We start from the raw sequence: 27,964 nt of genomic DNA, 5'->3' as shown, positions 1-27,964 counted from the left end.
GCTCCCGGCAGTCCCTGCGGCCGCCGAGCGCCGCAAAGCGCGGAGGGGGCGTGGCCGCTGGCGACGGCGCGGCCGGTGGGAGACAGGTGGGAGAGGGGCTGTTGGCGGCGGCGTGAAGAGGCGGGTGACAGGAGCGGGGAGACGTGGGGCGAGGTCTCGGCGGCCGGCGGGGGTGGCGGCCGGCGGCGTGGCGTGAGGCGCCCCGGCTGATCCCCGTTTCCCTCCCGTGATAGGTGGCGGCGGCGGCGGCACCGGGCCTGGCGGCGGTAACGGCCTCCCCGAGCATGCTGTATCTGGTCGGGCTGGGCTTGGGAGATGCCAAGGACATCACAGTGAAGGGGCTGGAGGCGGTGAGGCGGTGCCGCAGGGTGTACCTGGAGGCCTACACGTCCGTCCTCACGGTGGGCAAGGAAGCGCTGGTAGGTCTGGCCGCTGCTGCCGCACAGGGCCCTCACGCCTCTGGCAGCGAGGAGGGTGCTGGGGCTGGTAGGTCAGTAACGTCAGTAGGAGAAACGAATGTTCTCGGAAAAAGTATGTACGTGACCTTCACTTACTATATTTTATAGGAGAAATCGTTTCGCTACCTTGTGAGAAGACTGGAACGAAAGTAAAATTTTCCTCCCTACAAGCATTGACGCTAGTTTTCATCTCAAATTCTAACAATGTATGGAGAACCTGAAATATTGGAGAACTTAGTTAGAAAAATGTCTGATCTGTTTAAAAAAAAAAAAAAATCAAAAGACGTTCCAGAAAAATACATGTTTTGGAGCCTTGAACCTCAGCCTGAGGTATTATGGTGTGCCTGCTGGGAATAATAATTTGACTGTCTCACATTTCCATGTTTCCTTGTGGGCCAAGCTGTCTCACCATGTTGAGACTTCCAAAACATGTACACTTCAGTCAGAGATGGGCTGTATATGAACAACATGGAGATAAGTCTTTTGTTAGTAAACACACCTCATGGAAGAAGACAATAGTAAAAATGTGCAAATTATAACCCTGATGCGTTCACAGGTCATAGAAAGATAAAGTTTAATGTTGAAATAATACCAAAAAAAGAGCTTACCTACCGACAGAATAGGGATCTCACCTCCGAATAAGCTATAGTAGTACTGTAGTACTATACAGAGATGCTATCGGGGTCTTGGATGCTATATAGCCATAACGTACTTGTATGCATACCTGTATCCATACAGCACGTGAGACTTTTAGCTTGTAGTCAGCATTATGTGGTTTCCAGATACAAGCTAGCCTAGAATATTTGGGGCCATCTCTGGTATATCTGCTGTATTTTGAAATAAAGATATAATCCATGTTTTTCTGGTTTTTTCAGTACACTGAAGCAATCTGAATTGAAATTAACCCATTCAAAACAAAATGTTGTTTGTTGTTGTTGGATAGTTGGAAAATTGCAAAATAGAAATGATTACTTGGATATTTTTACTTTGCAAAATCTGCATTTGCTATCAAAAAAATTGATGGATTCCTAGTCAGCTGAAAATAAAACATTGAAAAATAGAAAAATGCTGAATATTTTTGGCGTGGTTATTTTTGGGCATTTGTTTGTTTTTTTTTTGTTTTAAGTCTTTTGGAAACCTTGAAGTCCCAAAGAGGTGGTAATTGGGAAAAGTGATCAATAAAAACAAAGTAAACGATGCTGTCACCTGAAATTGCTTAAGAGGGAACATAGGAATTAATCACGAAGTGTTGATAATACAGCTCAGTTTACATACAAGTGACAATGCTGAATGGTTTATTTAGTAATCTGAAGGTCAGTCTCTCCCTAAGCAACATGAAAAGTTATGGGAAAGCTCTCAAGAGATAAAGAACAGATTCTTTCCTGCAGGGATTTTCTAAAAATCCTCCTGTGCTGATGCTTTTAAAATCAGATCTCAAAATTCAAACGACATTACTTGCTTAGTTTATCTTGTTGGCCTAAAACGTATATTAAAAGCTATTTGATATTGACTATCTAAATCGGCCCTCAATTTGGTGAAAGAACTGTTTGGACCCAGAGACCTCCCAGTGAGTTTACATTTTAGTTTTTGTCAGGAGAGTGCTTTTTATATATTCTCTAACTAATGTGCTTTGATTTGCATTGTGGAGCAGTCTCAAATAGATTCCATTAGATGAAAACAAACTGAATGGTGCGCTTCTGGGAGTGCTCTGTAGCCTGCATTTGCTTACAGTACTGGACTAAAGTTAGTCTGGTCCCAGACTAACATGTATGTAGCATTGTTACTGCGTTCTCAGCATCAAGTGCTTTGCTTTATAGATCAGCTCCTATTGTGCTGTACTACTTGCTAATGTGCATTTAGTGCAAGATACCTAATAAAAACAAATGGGGTGTCAAAATCTGTTGTAGTTGGTTTACTGTTGACCTCAGTAGTACTCCAGGGTGGGCATCAACCATTCTGAATCACAGATACAAGATTTGCTTATACATTTATTTGGTCCCCTTTCTGTCGAATCTGTACAGGTTGCAGTCTATTTCATGAGGAAAATAATATCCTCATTTTACAGAGGTAGAGAAACTTCTTAAAAAATGATGAGGAAGTCATCTTTAGAAAAGGGAACCAAACCCTTTTACCAGGTTCCATATCTAGTACTCCAACTATGTGATGGATTTTTTTATGGAAGCACTGCTCCGCTTCTGTACAAGTATGATGGTTCTCTTGTCAATTCACTATTCTTTGCAGGCAAAGGTGAAGCTATCACTGAAGTCACAGGAGAAGTCAGAGGAAAATCTTTCTGGACCATAACGTACAGAATAGTTTTATCAATTTGTTATATTTATAATACCACCCAAATTTTCTGAATACTATTTAGAACAAAAACACCTTTTTTGGTCTATGTCCTGGGAAAAAACCTTTATCTAATCATGTAAAGAGCATGTGAAATGTATGATGACACATGACTTAAAGAGAGATATGTTCAGGATGGTCAGACAACATGTTCTAGAACTAACTGAAGTTTTATTACACGAGGTTGATTCTGGAAATAAAGGCACTTAAAACATACAAAGAGACACGATGATTACTGAACTGCTGAAGAAAAGCGAAGGACACGATCAAATACATGTTTACCTATATACATAGTAAAGTATTTCTTACAGAGAACTGAAGATGAAGGATTAATATGAAATCATTCCTTAGATAAGGTTAGTTACAATGTATTAAGGAAAAATCTGAAAAACTAGGTTGTGGTGTAGCTAGTGTCGTATTTGTATCTGGTTTGATGTCAGTATTATAACTAACCTAAGCAGTTAGGCTCAGACGTGTGAGAGGGGATGCCTTACAGTAGGATAACCAGTTAAATTAACTGTACCTAGAGTCCACCCAGGTACCTTCAGTATGCAGGTGTGATTCAGCTACTTTTGGAGCGGCTCCTCAACTGACACAGAAGGCGTAAAAAAACAAATCAGTATCAGAAAAATGTGCTTGACTAATTTTTGTCAGCTCAGGAGCTGCTTTATGGGAAGCTCAGGTCTTGCAAAGGGAGGCAGGGTTCTCTAAGACATGGGTCAGACTGCTGAGGAGAATAATAAAGTTGGCCTTTCCGGTGTCCGTTGTCTGTGTTCCTGAGTGAGCAGCCAGAGAAATACAAAAACACTCCTAAGTGTCTTATTTTGGTGTTTCTTATTAATTTCAATTTCTAGGAAGAATTTTATGGAAGAGAATTGGTTTTGGCTGACCGAGAAACGGTGGAACAAGAAGCAGATAGCATTTTAAAAGAAGCTGATGTTTGTGATGTCGCATTTCTTGTAGTTGGTGATCCTTTTGGGTAAGACAAAGCAACATTTTAATTATTCCTGTAGCTTGATCACTCTCTTTTTTCAGTAGGAAGGAGCCATACTTCATAACTGTAATTCTTTATGAAGAAACTGATTTTCAGACCAGAAGCACTTTTTATGTCTTTGTATATTTTTTTATTGCATTAAAAATATACATGCAATTGTCTACACTTTATCTTGCTTTGGAGTTTCCTTGCTCAGATATCCCGTATAGATAGGAATGAGGACCCTCCAGGATGTATAAATCTTTCCTTCAGCAGTCACTTAGCATTTCATTCTCCTTGCTAGCTTTTATAGAGAATATTTTGTTCCAGCTTTTATCTGCTAACAGAAGAAATTCTAGGATATCGCATAATTAAGCAACATGCTATGTTTTGAGAGAGTATTCTTTTAGTTGTTATTTGTACTTATAAGCTGCAGCTTTTATGCTCAGTTGTTTTAGAATGAACACTGATTGTTGGTTGTACAGTGCTTCTGCTTTGATATATGCAAGTTTTTAAAATCACTTAGGTCGTTGTAAATGTCTTCTCATTTTGGTATTAAGCCTTTTGTTTCCACTTTTTATTCCTGCTGAAAAGTATAGTCTTTTTCTATCACCAGAAGGATCTCCTTCTGTCTTTTCAGTCAGGCATCATCAATCTGCAATGTCAAGCCATACAGAAGAGCTTTTAGTCTCCAGCTGGTGATTCAAGATTTATACCACAGTGTTAAGGGGCACAAGAAAAATCAAATCACTGAGCACCCTATTTGTGAGTGAAAAAATAGAGAGAGTTTATGAAAAAGAGGACTAGTGTGCACATCTGTCAAAAGCAGATAATTTATGTAAATACAGGTTGAAGGGAATTGGCAAGAGAATGTTATATTAAACTAGTACTTATGGGCAGATGATGCTGTATTTCAGGAATATTAATTATACTTTCAACGCATGTTAACATTAAAATTAGGATTCATGTGGAGTGTAGACCCACGTTACCTGTACCCCTGTGCTCTGATCCAGTGACTGTAAGTACACAAGATGAAAAAAAAACATGTATTGAAATGTAATTGTTACTTGTAAGCAGTACCTTGATCTGCCTCAGCTATCATTAGTTTCAGCATCAAAATACTTCAATTCTGATTAACATACTACACCATTATAGAGGACTAGCCTTTTTCTGAATGAGTTGCTTCTTTCTAAATGTTTATATTCTTAGCTCTTAATATTGCAGCTAGAACTGCTTCTGTGCCCACATAGAGCTTTGAGGATTTAGGGGTTCAAGAGGTTACTAGGAAAGAGTACTGAATGTTTCTGTCCTAAGAGAAGCCATATGGGAGGAGGATAGAAGGCGTGTGACTGCAGCTGATCATAGAGTTTCAAGTATATTTGCAGGTAAGAAGAGTACTTGGCAGCCTTAGGAAATCTTAGGTGTTGGTGGTTAATGGTTAAAGTGATAAAACAAGCTGTGCCCCTGTCGTTCTTCTCGCTGCTGTTCACTGCAAGTTTTTATCTGCATATGTGGTAACAGTTATGGATGTGCTAGTAGGAACTTGATAATTTTAGTTGGCAAGCCCACCTTCATCTAACCTGGTGCTAACATTCATATTATTACTACCCTAAAAACTTAAAATCTGTATCAGTGACAGAAAATACTAGTAAGCTCTGGGTGCAGAAGGCTAACTCCATGAAGCCTTTGGTGGTATTAGCCAAGTGCTCATGAGGGCACTTCTGCTTTTAGCTACAGTCATTACGGACAGATCTATTGGGAGAAAATACTGGCTGCAGCAAATTTCAGTGAATAAAGCCAGCTGATCCCTTGGTCAGTATTAGCATAACCACAAAATCCACCAGTGCTCCTTGTCCTATGTATGTGAAGGGAATAATACAAGGCCATAAAACAAGTCCCCTCTTCTCTTAGAAGATTCTTAAATCACCTTTGCTTATGGAAGTCAGGAGCATAGTTTGTTTACTAACCAAAGTGTTGTTTTATATCACTTTACTGCATTCTCTTAGGTCTGGGAGCCTGTTTGTATCAGGGTTTCCCAAATTCAGATTCCTCTATATTTTTTCCTCCAGTGAAATTGATTTCTTTTTTAAATGGTTGATCCTTACAGCCTTGCCAGCTGCTGCCACATTTGTGTTCCAGTCTGAAGCACCTGATCTGCTGATTGTGTTCTGATGTGAAGCACCAGACATGCAGCGTCAAAATTCATCAGACTAAAAATCAGGGGAATTCTGTTAGGGTAACTGAACCAGGCCAGGGTGAACGCAATCTTCCTATTTAATTATTCTGATCAGCATATGCTATTTCTTTCTTTGCTTTCTTCTTTGGAATGGCAACACACGAAATGTGTGGTACATCTTGGGAACGAGATGGCTAAGGCCATTGTTCAGGTTTGATAAATTTAGGCAAGGGGTAGGTGCATTTTCATATTTCACATGGAAAATGGAGGGCCTAGCATGTATGTAAGCATACATGCAAACAAGATACATATGTAAACATTGTTGCAGTTCAAAGATTTTCTGGATCTATATATACTTTATATAGATCCACTACTTTATATGGTATATTTATATATACTTTATAGAGAAGGACTCTAATCCCAATTGCATTAACTACAAGCCCAGTAATTCTTGCACCAGTTACTGCAAGGTGTTTATTGAGCATTAGACCTGGAGCCAAATTTAGCTCAGTTCTAAGCTTAACTAGAATTTTCTTAATTATTTCAGAATAAACTTGATCACTCAAACTTAGGCATTGTTAATTTGAGTAATTTGGCTTAAATATTATAAAAGTTAATTTAGTCTAAGGATCTTTTTCCTAAGTACTGCATGTGGTTTACCTCAGTCTGTTCAAAGTTCTTGTTTGAGTGTGTTGCTTTCCTGGCATGCACTGGTGCAGATGGGAGAAGGCCTGGCTTTGCAGCGAGTATTGGAGTTTTGTTGAAGTCTATGCCAAATAGAGTTGACCTTTGCAGTTCAACAGATGTCCAACAGACACCTGCAGAAGACAAAGGATAAATGGAACTTTCCTTTTCAAGTACTTGCCAAAGCTACTTTAAAAAGTAACAATTGTGTTGGTGTTACAGTTTTAATGATGCCAGAAAGCTGCAAAGAGCTGTAACATACTGAGGATGCCTATATTTTCAGCTAGAGAAGATGACATATGGAAGCCTTATTGGAGTTTTTACTTTCCTGTAACAATTAGTCAAGTTATTGTTGCCCTTTTGGCACCTCTGCATTGCCCTACTTCTGAAGGGTTTAATTTTACTTTCAAAACTATAATGCTAGTAACACTTGGTCACTTCATCTTTTCAATCTTTAATTCCTTTCTTTTCTTAACACAGGGCCACGACGCACAGTGACTTAGTACTACGTGCAGTAAAATTGGGGATTCCATACAAGGTCATTCATAATGCTTCAATAATGAATGCAGTGGGCTGCTGTGGTTTACAGGTAACATTTTTGTATATATGCTATTCCACAACTGCTAAACTTAGAATTGGTGTGCTCTTCTACTGCTGTAGCAGTGCGTGTTGCAATCTGAAGTTTGAAGATCTGTAGCAACTGTACACTTCTGTTGTCAGAATTTGTTAACACTTCCTTTTCAGCATGCTACGTGTCAGCAAAAGTCCCTTTTGATGAGCGCATGTGAAAATGAATAGTAACACTTCTATTCTTCTCTGCTCTCTTAACTTCCCTCTGCCCCAGGAGACTGTGATATTTAAGTTATTTTACAGATAGAGCTTTGCTCACATGTTGGCTTCCTTCTACTACTGATGGTCACCTGATAAGTTTATTCTTAAATTAGGTTGTTATCCTGTTGAGAAACATGCTGGTCTTGTCATAAAAGGAATACATGCACAAGCCTGTCTATGTGCCCAACTCAGATCATAACTAATTCCAAAATCTTGTATATGATGCATTCTTTCTCTCCAAGGTTGACCTGTCTTCACTTTTTGCCCATCTGCCGAGAGAGGAGGGATTTGCCTAGCCAAGGACTAGAAGAACAAGTTAGTTTTTTGTACTTCTTGAATGGCTAAAGTAGGAGAGGTCTAGTGTCCCCCAAGAAAATACTTCACTACTTCCTTTTACACATTTATAGGTCCATTATTACTTTTCCTGCGTGAAAAATGTTACGGCAGTGTATGTATCATAACTAATCACATATAAATTAATTGAAGCTTCCCCCTCTTGTTTTCACTCATTACTTTAACATAGAACCTGCCCTCTCAAGGTTCAGAATGGTTCCCTGTATATGGGATCCCCTAAACCAAGCTCCCACTTTACCAAAACCAAAAACAAGCACAGGAATGTAAGTGTACTACGGACAAGAGTTGAGACCTTGAACAATAAGTTTTCATCACTGAAGGAGGAAGCATTCCTTCCTAGCTTAACATAAAAGAACACCATTTTTTAAATTTCAACAAACAACTGACACCTTCAGATTTACACTGACAAACTCCAATAGCCTTATTTCAATGCTGCCCAGCAGCAGAAAATCTGTTGCAATAAGTTGGGTATTATCTCTGGCTTTGATCACATCTGAATGGTTTAGAAATGTGAGAGCCCTGTCCGATCTGGCAGTTCAGCAACACTGCATTGACACCTGTTCTGAGATTGAATGCTAATGCTAAAGGGAATGCAGCACAGGATTCACATTCTTTATAATTCTTCCTGTGAGCACTTTCTTACTGATACCTGCCTATTGCTCTAAGACCTGGGCAAAATTATCTTTTAGGAAGGAAATAGGCTCCTTGGTGTCTAAAATCTACATGTACAGCAGGCAGATGGCAGCTGTCGCATGACTGCACTTACTGGGGCGGGTAACACAAGAATTGAGGCTGGGGCTCACCCTTTCCCCTTTTGGCTTCATGGTGGTGCAAAGTTTGCCTCTGCTGTCAAGCTGTTGACAAGTAGTTTCTACTACCCGATGTCTTTTTACTGTTCTTTTACGTTTATTACAAAGGACGATGCAAGGCTCGTATTCCCAAAGAGAAATAGGTGACAAACCTTTCTGAAAGTTTGCTTCCCCCACAACTCCAGCTAGGCATAGGAAGGAGGAGTATAGAGCTTCTAGGTTAATTGAAAAAAAGAGCAGAAGGCTAACTGGGAATATATTGCAAACAGTCCATAAGGTTTTTCACATATGCAGAGTTTTGGAGATTAGTTCACTATATTTCCTTATCCCACGATGAAGGGAACAGACCATGAAGGAAATGTGATGTTACTCACTCTGGCATTAGTCCCCATTTCCATTCTGGCTTGGGAGGGGCTGCCTTCTCATAAGTCAACATTCCTGTTGTTGTATAAAGCATTTTAGGAAATAGTGATGATATTTTATTACCGGACAGACTATAACCAGCTGTATGTTCATTGCTCCTTACAGGCATAAACAGCAAGTGAGGGGTATCTTACAAAAAAGCAACCTGTGATTTAATTAGAGTTGTGGTGGAAGTTTATAATTTCCTTATCAGTCTTTACGTTCATGGCTGTCTCCTGCCATCAATTTAGTTTTGGAATATTTGTGTTTCAAATTGCAAAGTGGCTGTCAAGTATAGCAGGGATTCCTCTTTTGCTTCACCACAGAAAAGGCTTGGGTTTTTTTCTTGTTTTAATCTGATTGTGATACAAAACCTCTTTCTTTCTTACTAGAGAAAAACAGGAAACACCTTTGTACGCTGTTCTGAAAGCCATGTGCGTAGTGAGCTGTAACTGCTGATTAGACCCTCAGTAAAATGCAGCTACAGCCCAGTCTGTTCACAAAAGAACGTCTCTTGTCATCAGAGCAATGTTTCTGTGCAGCCAACAACATTCTGATAGTTGCGCAGTTTCCCTGTACAGTAGTGAGTTACTGAAGTCAGTAGAGCATTAGTGATGGTTTGTTACCTTCAATTCATAGATATATTTCTTGCCAAATTGTAAAGAAGGGTGAATATCTATTTTCAAATACTTTTTTCTTTTTTTTTTTTTTTTTTACTGTCATGCCTGTTTAACAGAATCGGTGCAGCTGTTTTGAAGGCTGCACAGGTGAAGATTGTATTTGTACAAAGAACAGGGTTTTTTTTAGTTTTGAAAATTAAACTTTTTGAACTTCTAGGAAGCTCTCACAGATTGATACAATGAGCTATAGCTCTTGAAAGCAGGGAATAGTGTAACTTACCAAAGTATTAGTCTGACTGGGCATAAGGCTCTATGACTTGCTGTGGCTCCCTCTTTTACACTGTTCTTGCTGTGCTTCACTGTGTCAGATTTTTTTTTCAAGGTTGAAGAACATCTTTTCCCTCAAAAACAAATGAATATGGCTGGGGGGTGGGTGGAAAAGCCAGAAGTGCCTGTGAGTGCCTCAGCACGTTCTCTGCTGGTTCACCTCTCCTGCCTGGAATCTGACGTGTAGGTATGTTGATCGCTCTGACTCCTGTTATAGTGGGAGCAGCCACCAGTGAAGGAAGTCAGGCAGTTTGGTATCTATGCACACTGCCAGGGAAGTCAGGGAGAGGGGACCGAAGTCCCCAGGGGAAGGCCGAAATTCTCAGAGAGCACTTGTAGTGGGTGGTAACTAGTGAGACAGTTCAACTTTCCTCACCAGCAGCTGCACTGTAGTTCCGTAGCTTTGGAAAGCTTAGTATTTTAGATAACAGGCTTCCCTCTGTTCTACCACTGCTCAGCTACCCTGTGAGCAAGACATTGCCTTGGCTCTATCCGACTAGGATTCAGCATTGCAAGCTGAGAACAAAGGGAGAGCCTAGCCTGACTGCCATGGCTTTATCTGTACCCGCACTCAGTTTTTCAGAATAGGGCTGATTGCTAAGACTTTTAGCCCTAGAATAAAGAGGCAGAAAACTCAGGATCTCCAATTTACACCTTTTTCCTTCCTTCCTAATCTGCATGACATCTGGGTTAGTTTGGGAAGGTCACTGGGCAGAGTGGTTCTCTAGAGACAGATTTCTCTCTGACCCCGTTCTGGTAATGTATCTTTGAGGTAGCAGGATGGATGGTCAAACACGTGAGGAAGACTCACCTGTGATGCATGTGAAAGAATGATGCAGCTTGAAATGGCGTGAGATAATGGCAATACTGTAAAAGAAGAAGATTGAGAACTAAAGTGCAAAGCTGAAGGCAAGCCATGGGATGAGACAAAAGACTAAAATGAGCCACTTATTTCTGGGAGAGTGGTGTTACTGGTTTTGAAAGCATTTATTTTATATTTTGATGGGGTAGCTAGGAAAAAAACATGTCATGGCAAAGACCTGTCTTTCTTTCGAGACTTTCCACCTGAATAGCTTCAGAACAAACATCTGCATGTCCCCTTGTTTCTTTCAGTGACTCATCTCAATTTTTTTTGTTTGCAGTCCAGTTAATTCTTGTAAGACAATTAGAGTTATAAAATAGTTTTGTCTTTTTGCTACTAGCTGGTCACTTAAATGCAAAAGCAGTGCTTACTATGTTGTTTTTGAGTCTTTACTAAACAGGTGAGTACATTTTCAGTGTCAAGTAGAAGAATATTACTTATAGATAAGGAAGCTGAAGGATGCTATCATTACTTGCTGTGCTCATAGTCAAATAGAAAGTCTGTAGTAGCTGCAGGAGCAGAACCTCTGAGTTCCACCCTCTCTCTGTGCCCTAATCTTCAAAAATACTCTTTGCTCTCATAGGAAGGGCTCTATGCAAAATGTTTTTTATTCACTGGCAGGTAAAATAAACTGTTTTCTCACTTAGTACCAGCTTCTGAGCCTTTTAGAAGTTGGCATTTGTTTCTCAAACCAATTAAAGGCTAAATCAGTGCTAGTCACACCACTTCATTACTCACAATTGCTGTTCAACTTACTGCCATTTGTCACCAGCAAACATGACCCAGAAACATCCATTTAATCAGAATAGATTTTTTTCTCCATTTAGATATTTTCATTTCAGATTAGTAACCCAAGTGACCAGGGTGAGAAGGAATCATTGTTCGATGTTGCTGGGAAAAGTCTTATGAGGTTATTAAAGATAAGGCGACATTACCTTGGAGGGAAAATCCCGTCCTGTTCAAGTTTTCTTGGAGTTTCTGAGTCTTTTTCATAGCTGAATTTTGTTCTACTTGTGGAGTGGCTATTTCCTAAGTGCTGATACAGGAGGCAGCCAAGAGAAAAAGTGTATTCTTCCCTTCAGCTGCTTTTATGTGATTTGTCTCAGCTGCCTCCTGAAGACTGCAGTCATGTGGAGTGGGCTTCCCTCAGGTAAACATCCTTTTCTTCAGAGTTCCTTTCTCTCTGGCACGTACTAAGGGGACTGGAGGTTTTTGGGACAGCTGAGCCAATCTGATGTCTTGCAGTATAAAAAGGAGTCATAGCCCTGTGTGTGTGAATGGTAAAAACTTTCTAATTTCATGTGAAGGTTCTTATGAGAGGCATTCAAAGTTGCTAAAGGTCTGTGGTACTAAATGAGATAGTGTAAAGGGCTAGAGCTAGGCTTGTGGTTGTTTCATATGATCAATTACAAGCAAAGATGAAGCTTGACTGATTCTTGCTACCTCTTTGTTGATGATTGTCCTACTTCCTAAGCTGTTCTCTAGCAAGAATATATAATATAAAGAACAGTAGGAGCCCTTTAATCTGATGTATGTGGTCTGGAGGGTTGTTAACTGGTTACGGAGGATAAGGGGAAAAATCTGACTTGTTAGGTTCCTTTTTTTGAGGATGAACATTGTATAGCATCACATCAAAACTCTTATGACAAGGGTAAACAAAACATGTCTTAGCTTTTCTGCGTATGTTCATTGGGATTTATCAAGAAGCAACCTGGGATAATGCAAGGTGCTCTACGGTCTCCAAATTCCATTGAGGAATAGTGTTAGGAGAAAAAGCTTCTTGGTGTCTGTCAGTGGGATGTGATCAGGCTGTGCAGTATCTTCATTTGCAGAACACACCTGTCCTGTGAGAACTGTCTGCAGTGTAACCTGTGGCCATCTCGACACAGAACATAGCTGAGCAGCGTTTCAGTCCTACAGCGTTTACAGACTTTTGCATGTGTATACAGATGCCAGATCTGAAAAATTTAACGATGAGACTCCTTTTTACCTTCTTCGCCTGACATGTATCCAGTTCTGAAGCTGTTTGAAATTTTAGGAAAGGAGGTAGGCTTGTAAGTGAAGAATTGCCTTGTCACCATTGCAGCTGATACAGCAATAATTCTGGGAAGGATGCTGTAAAAATAAATGTCTGCATTTTGAAATGTTTACTTCTTGGTTTCTCTGCAGCTGTTGCCCTACTGACCTTTAATATTATCTCGCATCTTCTCTCCTGCTTGCTTTAGTACTTTTTAGAGGGGATGGGGGATCTTCCTTTTTTAATTTCCCTATTTAGTCTCAGCTTGTTCCTTCTTTTTATGCCCTATATTTTTGTGGTGATTAGCCACACCAGTATTTTAAGTGAGGACTGTTGATTTGGATAGCTTCAGGTGTCTGATGTCATTCAGACTGGCCGTTAACGAAATTGCTCAGTAGTTTCATTGAAATTTCACTTGCCTTGCAGGCTTTCCAAGCTGAGATCATGGTACAGCACTTTTTCTCTCACAGTTTATTCTGGCCTCTCAATTAGCAATCAATTCTGCTTATATAAACAACAAGTAAATAAGAAATATCATTAACAGAAGGGTTAAAAATACTAACTGAAAACAGGCACCTCAGTACCAAAAGTTGTCAGACATTCTTTCATGTTATGTGTGTAAATAAAATAGGAAATTATAGCTTGTTCTGAGGTGGTGAAAGTGTGAGTTGAAGAACAGCTTTCTCCAGTATTTTGTGAGAGGCAGAAAACTCTAGCAGACAGAGCATTGCCTCGGAGTAGAGAGTTCTGGCTTCCTTTCTTGACTTCAGCTATTGCATTGCAAAATGTAAGTGCACAAAGCTTTGCTTAAGCCAATCGCTACTTGGGCGGGGGGAGGGTATTTCCAAAGGCTGAGGTCTTTCAAAATGACCTTTTGAAATCTTTCTGTGAAGTTTTTGAGCATTAGGGAGAAGGTAAGGAGGTTCATTTCCAAGCTGAGAGCACGAAATGTCTGTCCAACCATTTCACTGAGCCCCTTTGAAATTCTGGCACTTTTGTGCCTGAGCAGAATGTAGGCACTCTAACAAATCTGATGATTAGTGTAAGTGTGATGCTTGAGATGTTTAGCTTGTACAGAACAAATCTTGCCCACTCATAAACCCCAGCTGCTTAATGTAGAGTGCAGCACACAGAAGACGGCTGTGAAACTTCATTTGCTGTTGCCTCTCTTTAAAGCTGTGCCAGCAACTGTACAGCATAATCGTTTCACTGAAAATATACAGAGCTCTTCATTGTCTTATTAAACAACTTCTTAACAATCTCAAAGCTTGACATTAATCCTTAGTTGTGTTGTAATACACCTTGGTTAATGAATGTGTCACAGTTTTATTCCAATGACAAGCATGATTTCTGCAATTTTGGGGCCCTATTCAGTCTTCTATGGTTGGTGGAAAGAATCTTTTTTTAATTTCAGTGGTTTCTGGCTCTAGTGGACCTGCTGTCCTCTGTAACTGCTGAATCCTTATGATTTTTGGTATTTACTGCTCTCTCTGCAGCAAGGCTTTTCTTGAAAGTCTGATACTTCATGCTAGATTTCAAGAGGTAGAAATTAGAACACAGCACAGGAAACTATTAGGGACAAACTGAATCTGCATGAGGTACGGGGAGAGAGTTAAAAATGTAAGTTCTGATACAGTTATGTGTTGCCTCTTTAATGCAGGTTTGCTCTGGTGGAAGGGCAGTGCCTATTTTTGCATAAATGTCACACGCCTGCAGAGATCAAATGCTGGATGAGAAAGAAATACTTGTTTGTGTCTGTATAAGTGCTTGTAAGATAATTGCTTACAAGGAGTCAAGCACAATAGAGGTATCCATTTATTGCTTCAGTTCCACAGCATTCATAGATTGTCGGTGTACCAGAAAGTTTCCAAAGTAGTATTTTCCCCCCTTTAATTTAAAATAAAAATATGTATGCATTTGTGCTAGGAAATCTGTTCTTTAGAAGTTCAGTTAGTAGAGGGGTATAAGTTGCAAAGGCATTTCTAGGAGGTTAATAAAATATGCCCCGTTCCATCTTGTTGGTGTAGAAGTTACTTCTGTGCTGTCCAGGTGCTGAGAAAACAAGTGTATTTTTGTGAGACTGTAAGTACAGTTTTCATGATGTCAATACTTCGTGAAGATATTCTGAAGTTATTTCTATTGAATAAAAGGCCATTTCTGACAAAAGTGTTTTATTCTTTTTTGACATTCAGACTTCAGTTTTAATGCAAAACCTGGTAAACAAAGGACAGATTCAGTGAATCTGACTGGCAGTGCTTGCTCAAAAAGGATAACTTGCTTAACTTCTTGTTGGCAAAGATGATGGAGAATCTTTGTAATGATCAATGGAAAAGAGAAAAATAACAATCAGAACAAGTGCTGTAGAGTATGAAGTTGAATGCCCAACTTGTTTTTAGTATGTGGCAGAATGGTTTAAAAGATCTGATTCCCAACAAAATGCTTAATCAGATAGATAGTAACATTTTGCCCATTTCTGCACATCCTTTTCTTTGCTAAAAGGCAGAGGTGGAAGTTTGTCTCCTTCAGGTTATCAAAATGCCAAAGGGACTGGGATGAGATTTGAGGTTAATTGAGGCCACTTTCTGTACTGAACAAGGGCTGCTGCTTGTGGGAAATAGCTGCAGTGACTTTCAGGTGGCCGATGGTAAGCTAGTTAGTTAGGTTGGTTCCGGACATTTCAGCAATTGTAGATGACTGAAGGTATACTACCAATGAGGTTAAAGGTTAACTTGCCCCCAGATGCTCTAACAGTAAAGGGAAGAAAGAGAAACTCCTTGTTCTAATAGTTTTTCTTCAGATTTGGTACAAAATGGAAAGAGTTCTAGCTAGCCACATGAAAAATAGGCAAAACATAGCTTGGTTTTTTTTCTCTTTCTAGAACATAGCCTTGAAATAGTTAACAAGTTACATCAGGAGCAATTCATTTGGTTCAACCAATATTTAGTTTACGGGAAGAACCTTTAGGTTGTGAAATGTACTCTGGGTGTTCTTGTCCTTGTGCTAGAATGAAATATTTAAAAGAGGAAATGTTTTCAGTAATATTCCAGGAATCTTTGAATAAACACTGTTCCTATCAGCACGAATGGATAAAATTTGAGCTTTTGGTCCCTTGAAAACAAACATGTTTCTGCTTTGATTCAAATTCTGCTCTTCCAGTGTAAAGGGGTTAAAACCGCAACCTAATGCCACAGTAAAGTAAGTATGTATAGGGGAATCCCCAGAGGGTACAGGGCTGCCAGACCTGCTTCTACATGGGGTCCTCTTCTCTGCTAACAGCACACACAGTGCCTCCTGCAGTGGGCTTGGAAAAGCAGTTTTTCCTTCCAGGTTTACAGAGGAAGTGGGGAGGTTAGTCCATATAGCCCTTGTTTCTCTGATGGGCTTGAGCAGACAGAATATTGGCAAGCTGTAAAATCCATCTGGGATGGCCCCATTCCAGAGCTGAATTGACCAAAATTGATGCATGGTTTTGCCCTTTTTCAAGTTGGTTACAGAAACTTCCAAACCAAACGCTGCCTTAGGTTACATATGACTTTCGCTTTTACGTCACTGGAAATGATTGGCAAGACTATTGCTTCAAATATCTTCACCGAGATTAGGGATTTACAGTAATAAATAGTGTTAAGATTGGGAATAAAATCAGTGAGCATGTTTGACATGGAATCTGCTAGCAATATTCTTCTTACCCTATGTGCATAAAAAATGTTGCACCTCTCTGCTTCATGCACAATCTGTCTCTTTCTTCAGATCATCATATCCACTGTCTCTTTAGAATGTAACTTCTTTTGCATAATACAGCTTTCATTTGCAGGAAAGTGCTGTTTTAATACAAATACTACTATATCAGTAGAATCAAAACATTATAATTATTACAGCATTATTAGAAGTTGCCTGGCCTTAACCAAAATAAGAAATAATAAGTACTAGTTTTCATGCTAGTCTTACAAAGTTTTGCTTTTAAAAGAACTTCAGAATTAAGTAACAAAGAACAGAAGGTAGACTGAAAGTTAGTTAATATACATTGAAAAGGGGAATGCAGAGATAGATAAAAACTTTCAGGTAGTTCATTAGTCGTTCTTTAACACGCTTTACTGTTTGGAGAGTAAAAGAACAAGAGCACATCTCTATTATGACACTTCTTTATTAACTAGGCTCAGGACTTTTCGGTGTTGCCAATTGGTCATGATTTTCATAGCATTTTTGTATGCTCTAGTACTAATTTTTTTCTTATTGTGTATGTGTGTTATTGCATTTGCTTTGTTTTACAGTTGTACAATTTTGGAGAGACAGTTTCTGTAGTTTTTTGGACAGATACATGGAAGCCAGAGAGCTTTTTTGACAAGATCGAGAAGAACAGGCAGAATGGAATGCACACACTGTGCTTACTTGGTAAGCAGCAGCTACTCTGTTTCCTTAGCTACCATCTTCCACGGCGTCCAGAAACAATAGTGATAGGCATGAGATGAAGTCTGTGATTAAACAAATGTTCTTAGCTAACCTATGTCTTTGAAAATATACCAAAAATTGGAACGTTAGTGTATGTGTACTTAGAGTCAGTTCAGCCATTGTTCATTCTACAGTGGCCAGGAATTTCTTAATTCCTCTTCAGAAAATCCGTAAAAAATTATGCCTTTGTAGAAGTCAAATAGGAGCAGGAGGCCCATATTTGCTCTAAAGATCAGTGTGATTTTGAGCTAGATCAAGCTCAGGATCCAAATCAGGTTGCAGTGACTAGAAGCTATCTTTTATTGACTTAATTAGGTTAGAGCTCAACACATTTGACTTTCTGGGAAGCTAAATCATACATTTAACCACATTTCTGTTTTGTAAAGTGATATTCCCTTTCCTAAATTATCTCATCTAAGGATGTTTTGGCAAAAGGTGATTGTCACGTGAGAAGCTGCAGTGCTGTAAAAAGTCCTTGCTGATCATGGAGCTGAAACGGAATACTGCTCCCACCTGACCACTGTCCCCAGGCTCTCCCATGGTGCTGTCTGATCTTTATCCTACCCAACAATCCTCGGCTGAAAGCCACTTTCTGAGTAACTCTACTAGTCTAGGTAACTCCTTAAAGATTATGGAACTGCCTGCATATAAAGTATAAGGCACTTATATATAATGTATATATAATTATATACCTTTCTGTATCATCTTTCAGACACAGCTGGGATCTATCAGTGCTAAATAAATTAATATTTTAAGTAAAAACAAATTCTGTGGTAACTGGAGGAATACTGAGCAGGAAACAATTTAAATGTGTAAGCATCACTGCACATCAAACTTTCCAATGCCTTGAAAGTTGTTTGTTTTCAGAATTGGCTAAAAATCAGCATTGTGGTGATTTGTTTTAAAGAAGGATGACTTCACAAGTGTTTTAAACAAGGATTATTACAATATATGTTAAAGTATTCTTTAGATATTTTGTATAATCATTTCTACGATCTCCCTTTTTTTGTTTAATTTTTTTATGCGGTAGTGAGAAAGTAAAAATTTTGAAACAGTAAAATTGAATTCTAAATCTCATGTTTCAGGGACAGTTGTGGTATCTGCATCTCATTGTAGCTCACAGCTGAAAGCTACCAATTTCCAAATGAATTGTTCCCTTAATACTACTTGGTCGTTCTGGTCTATGTATTGATTGTTTATCCAACTAGACTAGATTGCCAGTTATGCAACTAGACCATTGCTTTCACTATGACAATATTTTGGGGGCATTTGAATACAGATAATGTTCGATTGCCTCTTGGAGATTGTGGTCAATTAGAGTTTCATAAAATTGCAGATGTGCAGAGTCTTACCTGACGCCTTCTCTATTTCATTTTTGCCCAAATCCTTTTTTTTTTTCCATAACAGAAGATTGTTCTAAATTTTGATTGGGACAGGAAGGAAGTGCTAACGAAAGTCAGGTTCCTGCATGGCAGTGATGTAATCACTGTCCATCAGTCATACTGTTCTACCTTTTGTGACCACAATGTACTCATAATTTAAGAGTAGTCCCAATACCCTGGTGTGCCTAAACATCCTGGCATTTAGCTATCCTAAGGTAAATATGCCTGCTATTTGTACACTTAGCAGTATTTTTATTCATCTATGTTGCTCTGAAATCTGTTAAACTTGCCCTATCTTTGGGTAAAATCACATGTATAAAATGACAATACTTTGTGATTAATTAACATATGAAACAGTAGAGTGTAATCCATATTCCTTTTTCCTGTAATAGCTAAAATGTTGTTACAAAGTTTATAGAATCTGCTAATTAAATTAAGCTTTACCTAGATAGAAAACTAAAAGTGGGAAGTTTGTAGGGAAGCTGCGTTTTAATACCTGTTTTGTTCTACAGATATTAAAGTGAAGGAGCAGTCTCTGGAGAATCTAATGAAGTGAGTCACCATTTTGAAAATATATAGACACACAAAGTGTATTTACAAAGGGTTTTTTGTACAAGGAACAAAGGTTCTTTGCCCATTGTCTAACACTGAACTTACCTGCCTTCTCCTCTTGTACTTCTCAGTGGCCACAGCCTTTTCTTACAAGGAGTGGAACTTTTTTGTTCATTACAGTAGGACCTGGCTTTATTTACAGTAATTGAATGAAGTTGCAGCACAGCATAATCTTTTTTTTAACTGTTTCTTTGAGAAGCATTAAGTCAGAATGGGGTAAGCTTTCTGCCTGGCAAATGAAGTGTTACTTTACTACTGTTCTGTCCCATCCTGACATAGATTAATAACCAAAACAGTGTTCTGAATTCATTCTTCCTTACACTGGCTAGAAACAGTGTGAAGTACTGAATACATACCACCCTTTTTAAACAGCTAAATAAGCAATATGTGAAAGTGCTCTTAAGTTCATTTAACTGTATTCAAAAAAGCTCTTGCCACATCTTAATCATCTCTCTGCAATCTGTATGTTTTGACAGTGGCAAATACAAATGGTTACTTTATACGCATGCTGTAACTCTGGTCTAAATTAACATTTGTGAAGTCTCACAGTATCATTGAGGTTTGTTTGTTCTGGAGTTTCAAAATAAAATCTGTTTGACTGAATCCAAGTTGGCAAAGAAAGCAGCATTTCATTTAAGAATATATTTCTAGTCTGTAATCATCTGTCTACAGGGCATTTAAGAGAAAAACAGTAGTTTGCCCTTGAATTTAAGTCTAACGCATCTTTCAGGAGTAGCTGCAAAACCTGTGTATTGCTTGCAGCAGCTGAATTTGCTTTTAGGACTCCAATGATCTGCCAGCTGGAGGTCCTGCTGTTTCACCGGTGTGGTGAGAGCACAAGAGACTTCTGTCTTCCTTCAAAATTGCACTCTTGTCTAAAAGGCCCAGCCTGAGAGCCTGGGCCTGTTTAAGTTCAATTTGCCGGTCTAGGGGTTTCTTGAAATAAACTGTAAGAACACTAGGGATAATGAAATGGGTTATATGTGAAATTTCTCTACTTTTCTTTCCCTGCAGAGGAAGAAAGATTTATGAGCCACCCCGCTACATGAGTGTGAATCAAGCTGCAGAACAGCTTCTTGCCATTATTCAGAACAGGCGGCTCCAAGGAGAAGAACCAGGTACTACTACTGCAATGTTTCCATCTGCTACTACCCCTCTCAAGTCACACTTATTGATGAGCCTCTGAACTCTACTCCCTTCCTCTTAATCTTAGCATTCTCTTGCTCTGCAGTGGAACCGGGCTGCCTTAAATCCTAGTCATGAGATGGATTTGGCAGAGCTTGAGCATAGTGTAGTTCAGTGAGCACAGATGAACGAGCACTAGTGGCTCCTGGAGGTTTAGTCAAAGCCTCAGTTTGGTAAGCCTGTGCTGTTTCTATCCATCTTTAACTGTGAGCTCTTTGATCCATTAGACTTGCAGGAGGCAGAAGGATTCTGAGCATTTTAGATCAGTCGAGCTTCAGAAATCTCTGCTACGTTTTATTTAGTCTGGTCACACTCTGCTCTACATGAATACCGGCATGAATCTAGGTTAACCCAACGATGCAGAACTGTGATTTTGACCTTGAATTCTTAACACTAGTCAAGAGCAAACTGTGAAAGATGTTTATTGAGACCAAGGGTGAAATCATAGCAGCTATAAAGATGACTCAGTTCTGTCACAGAAAAATCCTTTCTAATAGAAATTCATCTAGCTATATTCCTCCTTTTAAAAGTTTATTCCTTAAATACTGTTAAAATGAAAATCCTTTCATTTTATCCTTTATACAGAATGAATCAGAAGCAGCAGTTTCCTCAAAGTGAACACAATTCCTGAATGAATTTCGTATTCTACTTCTGCTGCCTTCCCATTCTTGCTTATAAACATCCCTAAGATACAGCTTTATTTTCTTTGAAGAACAAGCTTCTTTCTAGGCCATTCCAATGATTTATTAATTGGAGTTTTAAGAAAGCAGTGTTAAAGTGTAAGCATTTTGAATACTTTTTCCTTTACGATAGGACCATTAGTCAATAAATTAAGCATTTAATCTTTTCTTACAGAAATTACTGAAAACACAATTTGTGTTGGCCTCGCACGTGTGGGTGCTCCGGATCAGAAGATTGCTTCAGGCACACTATATCAGATGTCCACAGTGGAATTAGGCGGTCCACTACATTCTTTGATTGTTACAGGCACTATGCATCCTCTGGAATTAGAAATGCTTAAGCTTTTTTCTGTAGATAGTTCCAGTTTTGAAAATAGTGCATTTCAAAACACCACTTAAATAAAAGTGAGGCATTCAAATTTTTATTCCATCTTTAATTTCATGACAGCATAAAGTTATTCCTGTGAATATTTAGAGCTTGCCTAAGCACAGTTAGATTGTATATTGCTTCAAAAGACAACACTGTAGGAACATGAACCTGCTTTTACCTGAGGCTACAAACTGCAAGCTGCACCTGCTGGTATCAGCTTCTAACATGTAGACACCTCCAGAAACCTTTAAACCTTAAAAACCCTTTGTCTGATTCAATTCGTTGACAGCTACATCAGTCTTAAGTTGATGACTAGGATAAGAAGTGCAAGTAGAGAACTGAAGAAGCGTACCAGATACCTGTCTGGCATGACATTTGCTGCAGTACATTAACCAAGCCTCCTTATACATTGTTATAAGTGCAAGTTATACAACTTATACATTGTTATAAGTGCATTTTAAATGTTAAATTTTGCTTTTCAACTTTCCAAAAAGCTCGTAGTTCTCTCACCAATAGAAACCATTACTGTGCAAAACCTGTTAGGTCTGTATCCATCTTTGGGAGAGTGAATATAGACAGGTGAGAATGTTCCTTATGTTTAAACCAAGAAAAACAAGAACTCGCCCTTTGGACAGTTGGTGAAACAGAGGGAGAAGCTGCACAGAATTTCTTATTTCAGAAGGTTGCAACTTAAAATAGAACTGGATTTCTTCATATGTTAATGCTAGCATTTATGAAGTGCTGGACTCAAACTGCAGCAATAACAATTAACCTCAAGCTAATTCTCAGAAAACAGACTGCAAGAATTTTCCTTAAAATCAGCTAATGGATTATGGTGGTTGCTATTTCAACTAGCCTTCACAGTATGTATGACAACAAAGCAGACCTGTATGCATATTTCTTTTAAACTGAAGATTTATTGGAAAGACATTTGATCCCATATCTTTTCAGCAATGTAGGATATTTAACATTTTATATAGACTGTATTCAAGTAGAAAAGATTACATTAAAAATTTCTAATATTGCACTTGGGACAAGTCATGGCTAAGCTACTAACATTAGCATTCCAGAACAAAATCGTACATAGTCTTCAGAATTTTAGTGAGCTGCCTTGTGTTACCATTAGGATTTCCTTACAGGTATTTTGATATACTGTACTATTCACCTTAAGCTCACTGCTAAGAGTAATTCCTGTAATTTAAAGGTAAAGGCAAGCAATATGCTGAATGCAAGCAATATGCTGTATGCTACCAGGAATGATTTTGGCAATTTCTTCATTCACAATATTTCACACTTCAGCCAAAATGCTGTAGCGATTCATTTAACTCTTGTACAAGATCCCAGCATACACATGAAAGACTTCAATGCACATGGGAAGTGAAATACACAACTCCTTTTACACATTATTTCTGCCAAATTACCACATAGGCAGGAACCTTTTGTGGCCCACTGAAACAGACAAGGAGATTAACCAGTATTTGCACACAGTGAGACACGTAGTCAACACGTGCCAGGCACAGCAGCAGCATAACTGGCATCTTTTCACATTATAGCAGTCTCTGGCCAATGAAGTCCCAACAGGGATGGTCACCGCAACGAAGCCTGAATGGGGGAGAAATCCAAAAGGGAATCCCAGCAAGTTGCAGATACGGATTTTCATAGAAGTGTAAAGAAGGAATCAACCACTGAGTGGGTATTAGGGATCAGAGAAATGGATTATAAAAAAAAAGAAAAAAGAAAATCCCTCTATACACATTCCCCAACATGTTTAAAAGGGGTGGGATAATAAAGAATCCTAGCAAGTGGCAGTCTGATGGTTGCTGGGGAAAACAGGACAGGGCTTAATGAGTAACTGTTGCTCTGAACTGGTATTTAAAGATCTTGTTACATTAGTATTGATTAGGATTTGCATTTTATAGAAGCATAACGATTTCTGCAACTGAAATCTGCACTGTGAGAGTAAAGCCATGAACTTCACAAAATTTGATTGCACAGTAGGTAGAAAGGGTGGAAAACTGCAGTTCAGCAGCAGCTTCTCTCCCCTCTTGTATCTTGTTTACATTCCCAGAACAGGTTCACTTAAAGAGTTAAAAAGAGATACCCTTTCGTTCCTTCAGCTTTAAACCCGCCTTTTCTTCAGGAAAAAAAAAAAGAATGTTAAGAGTCACTAAGGTTCATTTTATTAGTAGCAGCAGTTTCAATTTTTATGCAAAAATAGTGTCAGCAGCTCTTCCTAATGATGCAATTAAACTTTCATTTTAGTAAGCAGTACTACATAAAAAGCAGAGTCATTTATTTGGACCAGCACTTTTTGCCTTAGTTTGGCAAATCGCACAAGTAACCTAGCTCTCTGTAGGGGCCCTGCTGATGGAAGGAACAAGTCTATTCATATGTATAAACTTACAGGATTAGCCTACGAAGGACCAGTCTGCACTGTGCATACACTTTAAGAGTAGTTTTCTTTCACTATTCTTTACCATAATAAAGATTTGGGGTATTTTAATACAGACACTTGTTTTATCTTCTTATTTTGCTGTAGGTCCTGTAAAAATCATGCAGTTTGCAGGCTTCGTCTTTGGGACAATATGGTTATAAGTTACTGTTTTCAGTCACAGAAAAAAAACCCACAAAGACAGACCAGTAACCCCACAGTAAGCTTCAGCTACGTGAAAACATGAGAAAATCATACTGTGAAAACTTGGTTCAAAATTCAGTACTGGATACCAGGAAGCTGAGTTTTAGCAGATGATCTGTAGACATTCATCCACATCTGGATGTCAGTCATTCACACAAATCTTTAAATGATGCGATGCATCTCCAACAGTGTTAAAAGCGAGTGTTATATAATAAGCTAAGTGTTAGGTAATTAGCAAAACACAAAATAATGGAGCTTTGACTCTGGATAAGAAAAGCTGCACTTTCAGTTGCATGATTTGTACTCTCCTAAAACCTGAGCAAGTATCCCCTTAGTAGGTGAAAAAGATGAATCAGACGTCACTCTGTTTACTGACATACTAGATGTGATTGTAGTTACCTCCTGGACATGTCATCTACTATCTTCTGTAGAATTTTGTGATGCTTATGCTTTTTCAGAAAGACTAAAAAGGCTTAAAGTCTACTTTGAATCTGACTTCCCTACACTATCCTCAATTATATTTAACAAACAAATGATACAGTTCTTACTATAAAAACATCAAGTTGTCCTTAAAAATAATGAAGAAAGTGCTATCTTAGTTAGAAAACTCAGACTTGCGCATATGCTTCCAACAGTCAGGTAAGCAACAAAAAGATGTCAAAAAATTATTAAAATCAATATCGTGTAATTATAACCAGCTTACACACTTTTTCACTCAATTTCCCATATTTAAAAAGTTTGTAGTTGTACATATTAAAAAAACCAACAACAAACAACAAACCAAATTGCCACTCAGGCAGATTCTCACTTGGAAACAAATTGTAGCAGTTGTCTTTTCATTAAGAAAACTAAAATAGTTGCCAAGCCCAGCATCTTGGGCAGCACTACAGTGTTTCAGCAAGTTCAGGAATGCTCAGACCGAAACATGCTAGGATAAAAACTGATATAAACCAAAGCCTGCTCTTGGATCATGATGCAATTGCAATGAAGTTGGCCGGTGCTTGCCTTTAAAGTGATATCAATTGATCTTCTCTAGCCTCAAATAGTAGTAATACTAACTATAAAAAAAATCATGCTATCAACCAACAAGAAGTAGTCTATATGCAACATACTACAAAACAATACAAGGGATCTCCGCCCTATAATCACAACCATATTTTAATTACTTTTTCTGTGAAGATACATGCAAACGGTATCTTAAACTGCAGTACGCAAATCTGCTCAACAGATTCTTGCACCCTCCCCCGCGCCATGTAGCCTTCAGATCCCACGCTCCAGTCAGGAACTCCAGACCTGGCAGAGCATCTGCAAGGTGAGGCGGGGAGGGAGCCTGACGGGGTGCCAGGCAGGAGGCCAGAAGAGAGATGTGGAAGGGTGCAGCCAGCTGAAAGGGCACTCTGCACCTGCATCCCCAGGGGAAGCGAACAGGATCAGAAACCAGCAAGAGGGATAAAGAAGGATCTGAAGACTGCAAGAGACTGTAAAGGTTAAAAGCAGTATGTATATGGCTTTTTACTGCTATTTTTCTTTACACCCAGTTTTCAGTTCCAAGCACATGAGTACGCCTCCAAGCTTTGTACAAAATCAACATTCATGTTTCAATACCTCACCTGGAAAATTCAGGAACCACCTATCAATTTAGCAACCATCGTGTTTCCACATGAAAAGAGATCAAAATTCAGGTGCTATATAGGAACGACAGAACAAAAGCAAGGAACTCTTCATCTCTATCATGAATTCAGCAACATCAATGGCAAACAAACCATTTCTGCAAATGAAACTTCGGTATTTTCATAGTGCCTAGCACTTACTACACAGACATTGTCAGCTTCAGGGAGCCTTGATTTCAGTATTACCACATATCAGGTACCAGAAGAGTACTTAAAATCCATACCAGTCAGTAGCAGCTATGATTTATCATAAAAATCGCTGTCTTGTTTTTCACTCCACAATGTTTTGTTTGTAAAATGTCCTCTTATAGAATCTTCCATTATTAAGTTAACTACTACAGCATAGTGGAATTATCATCTGCAATAGCAAGTGTAGCAGATTGTCTTTGAAAACAATGCTCAGATCTGAAAGTGTAAAATGATTATAAATGCTAGAAAAGCATGACAGACTAATGTGTCCGGAAAAAAACAACTTATTGCACTGAGAATTTTTTTTTTTCCATGGAAACACACAAGGCTACAGGAAGATAGTCAAAAATACCAGACTTGTCAACCTGGAAAAAGCATAATCTTAAACAGCATGAACCTTGGTCCTTATTTCCATTTCAGGTGTAACCACCAGGAACAATTATTTTTAGTATTCAGAAAGGCAAAAGTTATCTCACTGATCGCTTTAATAAAAATTATTACAACCTATTAAAATCAAGGAGATTTAAGCTTTCAAACACGATTTAGGGATTTAATTTTTCCCACCACATAATTTGGAGGATAAAAAACTTCAAGCATTGCTTCTATCACCAGCATCTTCGCTCAGCTGCCTGTTGTTTCAGTGACTATGAACACGAGTAGCATCATGTAATGTCTCGCTACTCTCAACAGTATGAAGAGACTAAGAATTGGCATGTAATATTTTGACTAAAATAATTTCCACAAGATATGTGCAACAAAATATCCAGCTTGTTTTGGAAGCAAGTCTCTTGACAACAGCTTTGCCTTTTACATTTAGAATTTTTCTGTTTGGTAAGATGCAAGTATAAGGGAAGTCTAACATCTACAGTTATGCAAGTACACAAACCCCCCCACATACATCACTAGGAAATAATCAGACTGCATACAAGATATTTGTAAAAGTAATAAAACCCTTTGATGCTCCATGTTTATGCTGGCAAATACCTCTCCTGATATAAAAGGCACTTTGAAAACCCAATATGGTTTGGTTCATTAAGTTTGCAAAGTACAAACAATTGTACAAACATACAATTATATTGAAGCATGTCAGCCATTGTGACATTATCTACAAAACAAGTTTCCAATTGTTGATAACACTGGTTTTATGGGAATGAGCAGTGGTTTCAGCAGCTTTACTGAAGACATGACAGGGTTTCCAGTACCACAATCTCAGTAAGTAAAAAACCCTCAAAAACTTACAGGTTTAGGGGCCACAAAAAGACAAGACCCAAAGTCCGTAACATTCATTCAATATTTACTCCTTAGAAGTGAACTCCATCCATAGCCCAAGGGCAGAAATCTATTCAGTCAATTCCAGAACAGTGGTGGAGGCAGGCTCTGTCTTGAGAAGTTGTTGTTATACCATTACAGTACAGAAAACTTTGGTCCAACAGCACAAGTTCAAAAATTCACTACATGGCTGCGACATCAATCTGTATATAAAGCTGTCTTACTCCTACCTATGGAAAAGAGAAAGAGCGTTAAAAAAAAAATCTGTAAAGCCAAAGCAATTTAACTGTCCTGAACACCAGTCCACATCAGTAAATTACCTAGCAAAAAAACTCCCTATCTTATTTTTCTGTAATTCATCTTCCGCATCTAGCACATCATTCACTGAGATACTGCCAATTTGGAAACCTACAAACTTTAAGAGCACTGTATGAATACATAGTTCTTCACACAGTCAAGTGCACGTATGTAAAATTATATATTAACATTAGCTTTGCTACATTACCTTTTCTGGTTCATCCTAACTAACTGTCACACATGAAGCTGCACAAAAGCAATTCTTATTTTCTTTTATACAAATTTAATTTCCCGAAAAGTAAGCTGCTTGAAGAGCTGGAGTTTAAAATGGAGCTAAGCACAAGAGCATAATATGGGATTTGTTGTTTGA

General features: G+C 38.7%; 2 protein-coding genes across 8 annotated transcripts in view; one reads left to right on the top strand and one right to left on the bottom strand.

Annotated features, from left to right (window-relative positions):
• Positions 1-12: 12 nt before the first annotated feature.
• DPH5 (diphthamide biosynthesis 5) lies at positions 13-23,275 on the top strand. 3 transcript variants are annotated; one of them, XM_075156444.1, is made up of 8 exons: positions 13-86; positions 234-419; positions 3,659-3,783; positions 7,118-7,226; positions 17,128-17,248; positions 19,200-19,239; positions 20,314-20,417; positions 21,340-23,275. In XM_075156444.1, exons 2-8 carry the CDS (start codon positions 285-287, stop codon positions 21,561-21,563), a joined length of 858 nt encoding a protein of 285 aa, XP_075012545.1. In that variant the 5' UTR covers positions 13-86; positions 234-284; the 3' UTR covers positions 21,564-23,275. The 3 variants fall into 3 exon arrangements, with proteins under 3 accessions (XP_075012545.1, XP_075012546.1, XP_075012547.1); XM_075156445.1 differs by having other exon boundaries at positions 51-120; XM_075156446.1 differs by lacking the exon at positions 13-86 and adding an exon at positions 110-153.
• Positions 22,432-27,964, bottom strand: part of SLC30A7 (solute carrier family 30 member 7) — a 33,984-nt gene continuing 28,451 nt past the window's right edge. For all 5 annotated transcript variants that reach the window (XM_075156436.1, XM_075156432.1, XM_075156435.1 and 2 more), the window contains one exon: positions 22,432-27,527. In XM_075156436.1, coding sequence (XP_075012537.1) covers positions 27,480-27,527 — 48 coding nt within the window. In that variant the 3' untranslated portion in view covers positions 22,432-27,479. The remainder of the gene's footprint in view (positions 27,528-27,964) is intronic.

Source organism: Calonectris borealis, chromosome 8 (assembly GCF_964195595.1).
Source record: "Calonectris borealis chromosome 8, bCalBor7.hap1.2, whole genome shotgun sequence".
NCBI classification, from domain to species: domain Eukaryota; kingdom Metazoa; phylum Chordata; class Aves; order Procellariiformes; family Procellariidae; genus Calonectris; species Calonectris borealis.
Note: the sequence above shows the minus strand (reverse complement) of the source record. Positions and strands in the feature narration are given on the sequence as shown.